Source organism: Propithecus coquereli, unplaced genomic scaffold, assembly GCF_000956105.1.
Source record: "Propithecus coquereli isolate 6110/MARCELLA unplaced genomic scaffold, Pcoq_1.0 Scaffold122, whole genome shotgun sequence".
In the NCBI taxonomy this organism is placed as follows: Eukaryota; Metazoa; Chordata; class Mammalia; order Primates; family Indriidae; genus Propithecus; species Propithecus coquereli.
In genome coordinates, this window is record NW_012136303.1 from 1,880,789 (window position 1) to 1,896,269 (window position 15,481).

General features: G+C 42.3%; 1 protein-coding gene across 1 annotated transcript in view; it reads left to right on the top strand.

Annotated features, from left to right (window-relative positions):
- Positions 1 to 15,481, top strand: part of PIGU (phosphatidylinositol glycan anchor biosynthesis, class U) — a 103,447-nt gene that overhangs the window by 68,323 nt on the left and 19,643 nt on the right. Inside the window, exons 8-10 of the mRNA XM_012637720.1 lie at positions 8,873 to 9,027; positions 11,469 to 11,612; positions 14,416 to 14,540. Of these exons, the coding sequence (XP_012493174.1) occupies positions 8,873 to 9,027; positions 11,469 to 11,612; positions 14,416 to 14,540 (424 nt within the window). The remainder of the gene's footprint in view (positions 1 to 8,872; positions 9,028 to 11,468; positions 11,613 to 14,415; positions 14,541 to 15,481) is intronic.

A 15,481-nucleotide genomic window follows, 5' to 3' on the forward strand; every position in this document is an offset into this window, starting at 1 on the left:
AATCCGCTCGCCTCGGCCTCCCAGAGTGCTAGGATTACAGGCGTGAGCCACCGCGCCCGGCCATCTTTCCATTATTTTAAAGTATACCCATATTGTTGATTGTAGTCACTTTGTTGTGCTCTCAAATATTATTCATTCTATCTAGCTATCTAACTATATTTTTGCACTCATTAACCATCCCTACTTTATCCCCCACTCCCTGCTACCCTTCCCAGCCTCTGGTAACCGTCATTCTACTCTCTCTAAGATCAATTGTTTTTAATATTTAGCTCCTACATATTAGTGAGAACATGTGAGATTTATCTTTCTATGTTTGGCTTATTTCATTTAATGTAATGTTCCACATGTCCATCCATGTTATTGCAAATGGCAGGATTTCATCTTTTTGTGGCTACATGATAGTCTATTGTGTATATGTACCGCAATTTCTTTATCCATTCATCCATTGATGGACACTTAAGTTGATTCCAGATCTTGGCTATTATGAATAGTGCTGCAGTAAACATGCGTGTGCAGGTATCTTTTCAATATATTGAATTCCCCTCCTTTGGATATATACCCAGCAGTGGGATTGCTGGGTCATATGGTAGTTCTAATTTTAGTTCTTCAAGGAACCTCCATATTGTTCCCCATAGTGGTTGCACTAATTTACATTCCCACCAGCAGCGTACGAGGGTTCCCCTTTCTCCACATCCTCCCCAGCAATTCATTATTGCCTGTCTTTTTGATAAAAGCCATTTAACTGGGATGAAGTGATATCTCATTATGGTTTTGATGTGCATTTCTTTAATGATGTCGAGCATTTTTTCATATACCTGTTGGCCATTTGAATGTCTTCTTTTAAGAAATGTCTATTCAGATCCTTTGCCCAGGTTTTAATTAGATAATTCAATTTCTTCCTATTAAGTTGTTAGAGCTCCTTATATATTCCAGTTATTATTCCCTTGTCAGATGGGTAGTTTGCAAATATTATCTCCCATTCAGTGGGTTGTCTCTTCCCTTTGTCCATAGTTTCTCTTGCTGTGCAGAAACTTTTGGCTTCATATGATTCCATTTGTCCAATTTTTTTTTTTTTTTGAGACAGAGTCTCACTCTTTTTGCCCGGGCTAGAGTGAGTGCCGTGGCGTCAGCCTAGCTCACAGCAACCTCACACTCCTGGGCTCAAGCAATCCTTCTGCCTCAGCCTCCCGAGTAGCTGGGACTACAGGCACGCGCCACCATGCCCGGCTAATTTTTTCTATATATTTTTAGTTGTCCGATTAATTTCTTTCTATTTTTAGTAGAGACGGGGTCTCGCTCTTGCTCAGGCTGGTTTCGAACTCCTGAGCTCAAACAATCCGCCCGCCTCGGCCTCCCAGAGTGCTAGGATTACAGGCGTGAGCCACCGCGCCCGGCCCATTTGTCCAATTTTGCTTTAGTTGTCTTGCTTTGGGAGTATTACTCAAGAAACTGTTGCCCAGACCAATGTCCTGAAGCATTTCCCCAAAGTTTTCTTTTGGTGGTTTCATAGTTTCAGGTCTTAGATTTAAGTCTTTAATCCATTTTGATTTGATTGTTGTATATGGCGAGAGATAAGGGTCTAGTTTCATTCTTCTGCGTATGGATATCCAGTTTTCCCAGCCCCATTTATTGAAGAGACTGTTCTTTCCCCACTGTATGTTTTTGACACATTTGTCAAAGATAAGTTTACTATAGATGTGTGGATTTATTTCTGGATTCTCTGTTCCATTGGCCTATGTGTCTGTTTTTATGCTGGTACTGTGCTGTTTTGGTTACTACAGCTCTGTAGTATAATTTGAAGTCAGTTTATGTGATTCCTCTAGTTTTATTCTTTTTGCTCAAGATGGTTTTGGCTATTTTGGAGTAAAAATGGTATCAAATTTTTAAGAGACAGGCAAGACTGTAGTATAAAGGGATGCACATATAAGTAAAAACCATAAAGAAATGCAAGGAAGTTCATTTCTACTATAAAACCAGGGTAGCGATTGCTCCAAAGGAGTAGGGGGATTGTGGTTGGGTCAGGGCACATGGAGGAACTTGGAGAGTGGCTAGAAAGTTCTTTCTCTTGACCTGGATAGTGGTTATAAGGATGTTCACCTTATAATCATTCAGTAAGTTTTATATTTGTTTTTTGTGGTTTTCTGTATTTTGTGTTTTATGTTACAATAAAATGTTTTAAAGATTGATTGGAATTTTTAGGGCATCAGTCTTTCAACCCTTCTACTTACATACATGCACATACATTTTACATACTTACATTTTAAGTCAGCATTTACTGTAGAGCAAAAGAGGTGAGTAAAATGAAAGCTCACTTGTTCACTAGGAAATTTTCAATGTGAACCTTGTCGAAGCCAAATAAAATACAGAGATGAATCTCTAAAACATTTGATTTGGTTAGCAAGAATTGCAATTCAGGGCATATATATAAACCCAGTAGTCTTCCACACGTCAGAAGAACAAAGAGAATGTCAGGAGTTTTATTGGAAAGAGAAATGTTAAGTATTGTTTTGAAAGACAGCTCATTGGCACTACAGAAGCTTTTGTGAGCTGGCAAGCTCTGATTGGTGAGTAATTGGTACGTAAAACTAGCCTTAGAGTCACAGCAGTTCGTTTCAGCAGGCTTTTTCAGCAGCTGGGCTTGTGGAAAATTTAATTCTTAGAGCAGGTGCTGCATACCCTGAATTCTTTTTTTCCCCCCCGACCCCTCAACTCTGATTTAGTTGGGTATGACAAGAATGACTTAATTTGCATAATCAACTTTCACAACCTCTGGATTAAGTTTGGCCCTAGTGTGTATAAACAACAAGCCATTAAAGGCTTCTGGAGTTTCTTTTTGAAGAATTTTAGGTGTGCCTCACTTGTAACAGTAGTAGTCCTGAAAGATTAAGTACAAGTTCAATTTTTATAAATAGACTCAGTACATACTCCACATTTACTTTATCATTTCAGAGCTCTATTCCCCAAAGCAAACCTGACTCCAAGACCATGTCTTAAAAACAAAATTATACCTTAAATTTAGTGTACATTTTATAATCACAAGTTTGCCAGGAGAAAAAAGCATTTTCCACTCAAACATTGATAGTAACACTTTAGGTTGAATCAAGCACATGGTAGCCAACTGAAACTTGTTGGCTGCTTACGGGATTTGCAGAGTGAAACCTCATCTCCTGGCTATGTGTTTAGGCCTTTCCCAGGAGAGCTGCTTTTAACAGTCTACTTGATTCAGTTCTTCATGGCCATCTTTTTTCACTTCCTGGCATATTTCTTTTAAAATATTACCAGGGAGGAATGGAAAGACAAAACAAAATTTTTGCTTTTGAGGGTTTTTCCCCTCCTCTGAGCTGTGGTTTTCTCCCTCCTTTCCTTTCTTCCTTCTTTCCTGAATGGCAGTATTTTTCAGGAGAAAGAGAATATCACGATGATGAAAGGAACTCAGAACCTAAGTGCCTTCTTTGAATTTATCTTTGGATACCTTCTCTTTGTTGAATTATTTTCTATCCCCAGAAAGACATCATTCTCTTGAAACTTTATTCTTTTAGATCAATACTGTCCAATAGAACTTCCATGATGATGGGAATGTTCATTATCTGCATTGTCAGTACAGAAGTCACAAGCCACATGTGGCTATTCAGCACTTGAAATGTGCTAGTGAGACTGAGGGACTAAATCTTTAATTAATTTTTTGCTAATTTGAATTTAAATAGCCACATGTGGCTAGGGGACAGTAAAGTTTTAAAGAGAGATAAGAGTAGAGTTGTGTGTATACAAGCTTAGAGAGGGAGCCATGGATTTGATCATCTTCCTCTTGCCTAATATCTGTTAACAATAATGCTGTCTCCAGCTCAAAACTCCTCACTGACTTCCCATTAACCATAAAGTCTTTATCACGGAGTTATGATGTCTATAATTTATTTTACTTCTTCATGACCATATATTATATATGTGTCAGTTTCAGCCTCAACTTCAGGGGCAGTGAGTTACATTAATGAAGCATCCAAACTCCCTTATGGTCATCTAGCTTTCTATCTGCAAGGCCACACTCTGCAGGGGCTGCCGTCAGTGCTTGGCTCTCTAGAGCTTGATCAATACCTTTTCTAATTAGCATAGTGACTATCAGAGCAGATCAGATTTTTATTGGTGAGATTAGTGTCTTACTAATTAACAAAATGAATATTAGAAGTAGGCACTCATTGGTGAAATTTTTTTTTTTTTTGAGACAGAGTCTCACTCTGTTGCCCGAGCTAGAGTGCCATGGCATCAGCCTAGCTCACAGCAACCTCAAACTCCTGGGCTCAGGCTATCCTTCTGCCTCAGCCTCCCAAGTAGCTGTGCCACCATGCCCGGCTAATTTTTTTCTATATATTTTAAGTTGTCCAGCTAATTTCTTTCTATTTTTTAGTAGAGACGGGGGTCTCACTCTTGCTCAGGCTGGTCTTGAACTCCTGACCTCAAACGATCCTCCTGCCTCAGCCTCCCAGAGTGCTAGGATTACAGGTGTGAGCCACCACGCCCAGCCTTCATTGGTGAAATTAAAGTATTCAAAAGAAGTGGTATTGGCTAAAATATTTTAGAGCTACTGCTTATACTTGCACAAAGAAGGAATAAAAACATAACAAGGCCTGTAACTTCTTGCCTTGAAGGCTTAATTCTTAACCCAGCCTTTGCCTTGCCTATGGTTAGATTTCTGGTTGGTTGCCTGATGTGAGTCTAGAGGCAGCAGAACCCTGCCTCTGCGATGTTGTCAGTTCTTCCTTGAGTGAGCCTTTCTTGCAATGGTGGTAGAAACAACTAGAAGGAGAAAGAGCTGGGACTCAAGCTTCTAGAATAGTTTGTGTGAACTGCTTTGTGCCTGCTCGCTAATGAATATTTGTTTAATAAATGTCTCTAAGTGTGCCAGAATTTGCTGTGGAACTTGCTTTCTTTGCTGCAAGATTGCAGAAGAAGAGCTAATCCTCACCCACCTTAAACTCTTTTCAAGACAACTGTTAAAGAATCTGTGAGTTGTACGTGACCAGAATGGCTTGATCCCACGTGATCTGGCCACTCTCTGCCTCTCGAGGCTGATCATGTACCACTTCCTCCTCACTCCTTATACCTCAATCACACTGACCTCTGTTCCTCCAGTGTGGCACGTTCCTTCCCACCTCAGGACCCAGACTCATGATGTTCCATCTGCCTTGAATGCTTTTATTCATTTAAAAAAATTTCTTTCTGCTTTATAATAATAATTGTATAGTTTAAAGGATAACCAAATAACACCTCGGTTCCCTCTGCCTTGCTTAAGTAATATGACCGTTCTAGATTTTTGGAAACCCCTTGGGTCCCCCTTCCACATTGTACTCCTTCCCTCTAGCCCAGAGGTTATGACTATCCTGAATTTTTTGCTAATCATTCTTTGCTTTCCTTAAGAGTTTTCCTGTATGTGTATGGATTGCTAAACAATATATTAAATTTTACATATCCCCACCAACATTTTATAATGAAAAATTTCAAAGGAAGAACAAATATGACCACTCATATACCTACCACCTACATTCAACCATGACTATTTAACCATAATAAATAGAATAAAACAATATGATTCTTTTGCGTAAGGCTTCTTTCATTCACTTTGTTTTTGAGATTTATTCATGTTGTTGCATATATTCCTTCTATTGCTGTGTAATTTTTGTGTGTGTGGATGCACAACATTTTGTTTATCCATTCTCCTATTGATGGGAACTTGGCCTGTTTCTGTTTTCATCTGTTATAAATAGACCTACTACAAACATTCTTGTACAAATCTTTGTGCAAGTAAGATTAGGCACCCAAAATGTTTAATAATTATATAGATTATTCGAACATCACAATTAACAAGGTTGATTTAATGAAGATTAGAGGTAAAGGGCTGCTGTTTTTCATCTAAGTCCTGGAGAACTCTCTAATTTTTAAAATTGTATGTTTATATGTTTTTTTTAACCAATCTTGTAACAGATGATTTCATCTCCTTTTTTTTTTTTTTTTTTTTTTTTGAGACAGAGTCTCACTCTGTTGTCCTGGCTAGGGTGCCGTGGCTTCAGCCTAGCTCACAGCAACCTCAAACTCCTGGGCTCAAGCAATCCTACTGCCTCAGCCTCCCGAGTAGCTGGGACTACAGGCATGTGCCACCATGCCCGGCTAATTTTTTCTATATATATATATATTTTTAGTTGTCCAGATAATTTCTTTCTATTTTTAGTAGAGATGGGGTCTCGCTCTTGCTCAGGCTGGTCTCTAACTCCTGACCTTGAGTGATCCACCTGCCTCAGCCTCCCAGAGTGCTAGGATTACAGGTGTGAGCCCCCACACCCGGCCTCATCTCCATTTTTAAAAGCTTTTTCATTTTGAATTATTTTTAGACTTACAGAAAAGTGGCGAAAACAGTAGTTTCCTTGCATGCCTCACCCCACTTCTGCTGCTAATATTAAAACTTTACATAACCATAGTACAATTCTCAAGAACAAAAAAATTAACATTTATGCAATATTATTAAATACAGACCTTACTAGAATTTTATGTTTTTCTACTATGGCAATTGTTTTGTTCCAGGATATCCTGTTTGGGTCCCACACTACATTTAGTTGTATCTTCTTTGTCTCCTCTTGTCTGAGACACTTGCTCCATCTTCTCTTGTCATTCACGACTTTTGTAGTTATTTTTGTCAAATGCACCTCAATTTAGATTGTCATATGTTTTCTCATGATTGGGCTGAAGTTATACTTTTTTTTTTTTTTGGGAAATATGCATATTGTGTCCTCAGTGCACTATACAGAGTGCTTCGTGATGTCACTATCTTATCAATGGTGATGTTTACCTTGATACTAGGTTAAGTTGCTGTCTACCAGGTTTCTCCACTGTAAAGTTTTTATCTTTTCTTTTGTAGTTAGTAAGTATCTTGGGGAAGCTACTTCAAGATTATGCAAATTTGTTTCTCCACACATTTTTACCCACTAATTTTAGCATCCATGAGTAGATCTTGTCTGCGACAATTACCCAGTGGTGTTTCTCTGTTTCCCCACCTTATTCTATACTTATTAGTTGGAATCCTAATGTGAGGAAGAGCAGTTGTTCCTTCTCCCTAGTTTATTTATTCAGTTATTTATTTTCATTAGTATGGTTTCATAAATATGAATTTTATTCTATGGGTTAAAACCCAGTACCATGGCCAATTGATTTTTGACAAGGGTGCCAAGACCATTCGAGGAGGAAAGAATAGTCTCTTCAACAAATGGTTCGGGGACAACTGGATAAACACATGCAAAAGAATGAAGTTGGATTTCTACCCCACTCTACATACAAAAATTAATGCAAAATGGATCAACAACCTAAACAGAAGAGCTAAAGAGATTAGGGAAAAATATAGGGGTAAATCTTTATAATCTCAGTTTGGCAGTTCATTCTTAGATTTGCCACCAAAATGCCCAAAATGAACGTGCATTATTCAGTTATTAGATATACTGCTCTATATGTTTATTATGTTTTATAAGATCTTGTGAGATTAAACTTAAGGGTGCTATTCATTTTTCCTACTTGATTACTGATTTTTGTCTGCTTGACCTGCCATTTATGTGCTGATGATAGATTTGCCTGTTTTTCCTTTGTAGCTCCATCTTTGTTTTATATAATTTGAGACTATATTATTAGGTACATACAAGTTTAGAACTGCTGTATCTTTCTGATGAACTGCACCTTTTATCATTGCGGACCATCTTTCTGTCTGCAGTACTATTTTATATAAAGATCTATTTTATCTGGTAACGGTATGACCACTCTAGTTATTTTTGCTTAGTGTTTCCCTGGCGTATCTTCTTCAGTCCTTTTGTTTTCAGCTTTTCTGGTCATGTGGTTTAAGGTATACCTCTTGTAAATAGTATGTAGCTGTGTAACTGATTTTTTCTTACTGAAAATATGATTTTTTTAGTTACAGAGTTTGATCCATTTGAGTTGATTGTGTTATGTTTGAATTCATTTGTTTTCTTACATACTGCTTCTTTTTCCTTTTTAGTATCTCTTATTTTCCTTTTTCTTAGAACAAACTGTAAGTTAATTCTTTTCCTCCAGCATCTTAATTTTTTGTGTGTGTGTAAAACATACATTTTTAATGGAGGAAAAATACAGAAAATATTATAATTACAACCATTTGCCTACTACCCAAAGTAAACAAATACTGATTGTTGCCATATCGTTTCATATTTGCTTTTGTTACGTTTAATAAAATATTGATGAAGTTTCTTAGGTTCCAATCATATTTCCCTCTCTCTTTCCCAGGAGGCTAATGCTATCATGACTTTAAGTATATGTTCTTCTAATCTATGTTTTGTAAAACTTTTACAGATATATGCATATATATCTATAAATAATTCATAGTATTGTTAGGTGTAATCTCAAAATATATAAATAGTTTCATATTATATGGATTATTTGGCAATTTTCTATTAATAACCTCATATTTTTGAAATCTAGCCATGTTGACAATATAGATATAGTTTATTCATTTAACCTATAAATAGTATACCAATATGCCACAATTTATTTTTTCCTCTGTTGAAGGATTTTTTTCTTGATATTCCAAATAATGGTGCAATGAATGTCCCTTCATTTGTATTTTGTGTACCATATCTCTAGGATACGTACCTAGAAACAGTGTTACTAGGTCTGAGGTCAGAGGATGCACACTTAACACCTATTTTTTTTTTTTAAACACTTATGTCCTTCTTACTTAATTACATACAAAAGCAAAATTATAAACTTGTGCATCCTGGCATGGTTTTTCAGGAGGGATCTTTAAATTTAAGCTGATAACTGCTCTTTGTTGTTGATATCCCTAAATGTACCGTTTTGCTTTCTGTCCTAGCGGCAGTATATACCCGTGAAGATGAAGAGCAAAGCCTTCTGGATCTTCTCTTGGGAGTACGCCATGATGTATGTGGGAAGCCTCGTGGTAATCGTTTGCCTGTCCTTCTTCCTTCTCAGCTCTTGGGATTTCATCCCTGCAGTCTACGGCTTCATGTAAGTAATGACCTCATTTGAAAACTCTAGAAGCTGTGGAGAAAAGGGAACCTTGTGCATTGGTGGTAGTAATGTAAATTAGAACAGCCTTCATGGAAAACTGTATGAAGCTTCCTCAAAAAACTAAAACCAGAATGACCATATGATCCAGCAATCCCATTTGTGGATATTTACCCAAAAGATTTGAAACCACTTTGTTGAAGATTTGCCTGCCCTCCCATGTTCACTGCAGCACGATTGACAGTAGCCAAGTTATGGAATAAACCTAAGTGTCCATTAGCAGATGAATAAACAAAGAAAATGTGGAATATATACACAGTGGAATCCTATGCAGCCATAAAAAAGGAAATCCTGTCATTTGTGACAACATGGATAGAATTGGAGAACATTATGCCAAGTGGCTCAGACAGATACCACGTGGGTTCTCACTTATATGTGGAATCTAAAACAGTAGAACTCACAGAAGCAGAGCGTGGAAGGGTGGTTACAGATGCTACAGGCAGGGAGGATGGGGAGATGATGGCCAAAGGTCACGAAATCTCAGTTCGACAGGAGGAATATGATTTCTTTTTTTGAGTTCTGTTGCACAGCAGGATGAATACAGTTAATAATAGAGTATTGTATATTTCAAAATTGCTAAGAGAGTAAATCTCAAATGTTTCCACCTCAATGGTAAGTATTTGAGGTGATAGAAATGTTAACTAACTTGATTTAATTTTTCTATATTGTATTCATAAATCATAACATCATTTTGTACCCCATAAATGTATACAATTATAAATTGTCATCTAAAGAAAAACAAACCTACAAAACCCTGGAAGCTAATCTGGTTTCCACAGCTCCAGTTGGAATCAGAGGATGAGTGACCCCGGGGAGCATCAAGAGCCATGCATCAGAGTCACCTGCAAGGCTTGTTAAAACCCAGCTTGCTGGGCCCACCCCCAGAGGTTCTGATTAAGTAGGTCTGAAGTAGAGACAAGAGTTTGCATTTCTCAAGTTACCAGGCGATGCTGATGCTGTTGGTCCTGCTGGTCCAGGGAACACACTTTGAGATCCTCTGCTCTAGCACACACCTTTGATCTGGCGGGATAAAGGAGCACTCTCTAGGAACATCCAAAGCAACTGCCAGCCTCTGCTGGGAGGTTGAGTTCAATTCCAATCAGTAACAGATATATTCCTCTACTGCAAGAGGGTGTCCGATAGCTTTAACATAAGGCCACCTGCTGTATGTCAAACCTTTAGAGAGATTCAAAAGGGTTTGAGTAGTGCAGGCTTGCCTGCGTTATATACTCGTGAATTCTGCACACATTTCCAAGTGTACCCTGTGTGCCAGACTCTGTGTGGGTGCTGCGGGGTTGGTTGCTACCCAGACCTTGAGTCGCTCACAGCCCAGCGGGTGACAGACATTTAAAGCTGTCCAGGTGGGGAAGAGATCTGGAGTGGCAGAACTCCCATCTGGGATTCTGAACTGCTTACTTGTGTTAAATCCCAGCTGAGCATAACAGTGACTTATAACTTTCAGCTCTTCATGCTCTGCCTTGGATAGGAGTTTGGATGCCTGGTGAAGAGCTTTTCCTGGCTTTCTGCTGGGCCACAGATTGGGTTCTTTACCTCATTTCACAGAAAAAGGAAACGTAGTTACGGCAACAGGCAAAGACTTAGCCCAGGCGGAGGCCTCGGTCAGGGAAATCTGACTGTGAGCCATCGCCTGTCTCTCTCTTTCCATGCCCCATTTGTTGTCCTTTTAAAATTGTGATTTGAGATCAGTTTCCATTTCATATTTTTTTAAAATCAAAAATATAAAGTAAATTTTTAGAAGAGCCAGAATTGCAGCCAGTCTTTGTCTGATTTAACCAGACAGAACGTTTTCCAGTTAAACCCTAATTTCTCAAATGAGGCCTGGGACCCTGGAGAGCCTAGCCAGGACCTGCCGATGGTCCCTGAAGCCCCTAGAAGTCTCACTGCCATCTCAGGCCTGTCTTCTGGCTCCCACTGTGGAGTGTGGAACAAGAATGGGGAGGAGCAGGATCTTTGAGCTTGTTCCTCTAGGCAGGTCTCTGGAATGTCCAAAATAGATACTGTGTATTTAAAACTCACTCCTCCTGTGTTACAATACTGGGTATCTCCTGATTTTAAACTGTCAGGGCAGTGAAAGAGGGACTAGTCTCATGATTTCTAGGGTGAATCCCTGCCTCGTCTCAGATTTGTTTGGCTTGGCTAATATTTATTATGGGTTATCCTTCTCTGCATCTGTGCCCCTTGTTTATGTTATTACCTGTATCCAGGGCAGATGGGGAGCCCTTCCCATCCTGATCTCTGTAAGGAGAAGGCTATTTTCGGCTGCCCGGAAGTGACCAAAGTCTTCAGGAGAAATCAGGGTCAAAGCAGACCATTTCTAACTTTGCTCCCTTTTTTCTCTCCCTTTGTTTTCTTAATTCCAGACTTTCTGTTCCAGATCTCACTCCAAACATTGGTCTTTTCTGGTACTTCTTTGCAGAGATGTTTGAGCACTTCAGCCTCTTCTTTGTGTGCGTGTTTCAGATCAACGTCTTCTTCTACACCATCCCCTTAGCCATAAAGCTAAAGTAAGTGGTTCACCTGCTGCTGCGTTGTCCACAGAACCACCCAAGGACTCTCTACCCCTTGTAGCCTTAGGGGGCCCTTCAGATGGGGAACACCTGCTCTTAGGTTTATGTCATCTTGCCCGAGGAACCCTGCCCTCAGTTGCTGTGGGCACCAGTGGCCACAGCCAGCAGTAGAGTCACACATGTGTGCAGGCTGCAGGGAGGGTGCTTTGGAGCCCCGGTATTTCCCCCGGCCTCACTCCAAGGTGCTTGAACCCACATTGCTGCTGAGCCCACTCACCGTTTTGGACAAGAACAGGGGTTGTGGTGGGTGGGTGGGGGTATCTTTGGGAAAAGTGGATCTGGTTGGATGTCTTCCATCAGCAGCCTGGTGGCACTTTGTACAAGGGGACTCAGGATAGGTAAGCCGGGAGGCCGGACACCTGCAGCTCTGTTTAATCTTCTGATCAGTTCCCTCAGAAGGCTTTCTCTGTGGAGTTCTCTTCTGCGGTGTGAGAGAGCTGACGTGTGTTGAGCCTCCTCCATCCTGGGCACCTTTCTAGGCCCTCTAAAATGTAATCATACCAACCCAGCAACTTGTGGAGGTAGGCAATATATTCTTGCCATCACTCCCATTTTATAGTTGAGGAAATTTATGCTCAGAGAGGTGGAGTGATTTGCTCAGAGTCACACAGCTGGTAAACAGTGGAGCCGGGATTCAGACCGGTTTGTCTGTCTCCAGAATCTCTCCTTACCTCCCTGCACCATGCCAAGCTCCTGAGAGAGATTGCTCCTAGTGGCCCCTGGAAATGATTCTATTATCCTAGCTTCAGAGAAGGGAAAACAGGCACAGATGTGCCTGGATGGTCCGGGGAACCTGGAAGAGAGTTTGATTTAGAATTCAACAGCTCGCATTCTCGGCTCTAACCGGTCTGCCATTCTCCACAGCCAGTGCACCAACGCACATGGTTCCCATTGGGTAAAACCTCAGAGTGATGCTTCCTCCCCATGACACAGCCTCGGCCTGGCGTGACAGAAAACCGCCCTCCCATGGCCTGACAGCCTCCAGAACTCTGGCAGCTCTCAGCCGTCTGTGGTCCACCTTCCCTGCCCTCGCTCTGGTTAGGCCCAGCCACCGGGCTGAGAGGAGGGAGCCAGCCCAGAGCACCTTTCCTCACTGTTCGTACAGCCAGCTCCCAGTGGCTTTTATCGTCTGCACGTGAAGGCCACACATCACTCCTGGGTAGACAATTCCACACCATCATGGGATCCCCTCTGCCTCAGGCCAGGGCCTTGCAGTTGTGGGGACAGAAAGTATGAGGATACCTGCCTTCCCCACTGTTCCCTCTTCTGCCTGGACGTGAAGCTCCCTATAACTCTTCCTGCAAAAACTCTCTGCGGTTTGTTCACTGCCAGCTTTGTGGGAACAGGGCCCTTCAGGCCACCTCGCCTTCTCTGCAGTGTTGCAGGAGGCTCTGGGCTCCATGTTTTTTTGTCACTGCTTTGTCTCTGGCCTTTTTATAGAAATGTTGCAGCTGTTACCAGCTACCTAAAAAACCCAGAGCCAGTGATTTGGATCGTCTTTAGGAAGATGTTCACACTGAGCTGGGGGGACACTTCTTAGAGGCTACAGGGCTGTGTGACTTTGCCAAGCTGAGTTTCTGAGGCATTTGCTGTGTGACAGCGCAGGAGTGTTCAGCATGTTTGTCACCACATCTCAGATTTATACCCACTGAGTCACTCTGACCTTTGACCTGCAAGACAAGAATGTCATTAACCTCTGAGGAAAACCTTCACGAGCCGGGCGTCCAGGGACCGTGCAGCGGTAGGCCGCGTGCATGTTGTTTAGGTGTAGGTGAGGAGGGGCCAGACCCAGCCTCTTCCTGTTTGCTTCCCTTTAGCACTCGGTCGGCTCTGGAGAGGTGCTGGGGTTCAGCTCTGTCCTCCACCCTCCCTGCTGGAGCGGTGATGGGTATCAAGTGCCAGGAGAACACCAGAGGTGGTAGTCAGAGCTATGGAGACAGACAGCTCCCTCACTTGCTTAGTCAACTCACTTCACTTCTCTGAACCCCAGTTTCCTCATCTGTGAAGTCTGGGTCACGGGACTGCCTGCCTCGAGGGGTAGCTGTGGCATGATGAGGATCACAAGAGATGAGGCAAGAAAAGGGCCTCGCATAGCACTTGGCACGGAGTGAGGGTTCAGGAGATGGCAGCCATTGTTTTCACTTACTATTAGTTTAAAATAATGGTTTAAACTGCTGTTAGTTTAAGTTAACAGGAACTCCATTTCCGGCCTTTGAGCACTGACAAGCTGTGTGTAGCCCTGTGTTCTCTTTCTGGAAAGCGGTTCCCCACACCGAGGGTCTGCAGACCCCACTATCCTGTTGTCAGAGAAGAAGGCATCAGCAAGGAGGCACTTCCTGCCCTGGGTCCAGTCTACAGAGGGGCCTCTGGCGAGGGAGGCTGTCTGGTTACCCTGACAAGCAGTCATTTAAGCCCAGTAATAAAGAACGCTGACTTCATTTGTTTTCTTCCCCCTGGCTCCTGGGGGAAGGCCCAGAGCTGGGGTGGGGAGGGGCCGTTGATGGGAAACATCTCTGTGGGCTCCTTCTCTAGTGTTTGCTGGGCCTCCTCACTACCTCTGGGTATTTCTGGTCCCAGATACTGGGGCCTGGCCCCTGCCTTGTAAGTAGCAGAGCCAGCCCCTGTCTGAAGTCCCCTGGGGAGTATTGTTGGTTCCGAGGATGGGGTCAGGAGTCTCTGGGGTGGGCCTGGTCCCTGGCTGATCTCTCTGTCTGTCTTCCCCTGCCCTGCCCCGCCCCAGGGAGCACCCCGTCTTCTTCATGTTCATCCAGATTGCCATCATCTCCATCTTTAAGTCCTATCCGACGGTGGGGGACGTGGCCCTCTACATGGCCTTCTTTCCTGTGTGGAACCATCTCTACAGATGTGAGTACTCCCGCCTCTACCTGCTGGTGGCAGATTCCTGGTGAAACAGCCAGGGAAGAAGCAATTGATAGGCATTTCCTGGGCATCTGCTGAGCTGCAGCAGTAGGAGAGAAGCAGGCATGAGGCACAGTATCCGTTTCTAGGTGCTATGGCCTAGTGATGATAAAAATAACTGCCACTTATTGAGCACTTACTGTGTACCTGGCCACTCTGGCTCCGAGAGTGTTACATGCATTAATTAGCTCAATTTATCTGTACGCCATCCTATGAGGTAAGTATGCCCATTTTGCAGACGAGAAGTCTGAGGTACAGAAAGGTAGAGCCACTTGTTCAAGGTCATGTGACTGGTAAGTGGAAGGCCCAGGATTGGAGTCCAGATCTGTGAACCCCTACTCAGTGCTGTCCAACAGGGCTTTCTGTGATGAGGGAGATGTCCTATATCTGCACAGTCCAATAGAGTAGCCACTTGTGTGACTGAGAACCTGAATTTTTTATCTAAATTCATTTAAATTTAAGAAGCCACATGTCGCTAAGCTGCCATATTGAACAGCAGAACTCTATACCCTGGGCTTTGAACCATTCCCCAGTGCTGCACTCAAAGCTTCCCAGAAGGCAGATGGGCAACACGAGACTTCTTGCCCCCGTGACGACTCCTTTAAGCTCTAACCATCTCTTCCTCAGAAGATGGTTTACTGGTGACCTATCTGTGCTGCCTAGGACCCCAGGATTTCCCCTGGTCGGGCTCTTAGCCCTCTGGGGTGGGTTCTTTTCAGTGTTTGGGGACTCCCTTAGGGTAGACATCATTCGCCTCTGTGTCCCTAGCATCCAGGAACGAACCTGACGCAAATGTATGTGGAGTGCTTTTAAGTCTCAGCAAGTGTTTGTGGAGTAGATTTTTAAACCTCCCTAATAAAGAGGCAGTGTCAGTGGCCCAACGCTGC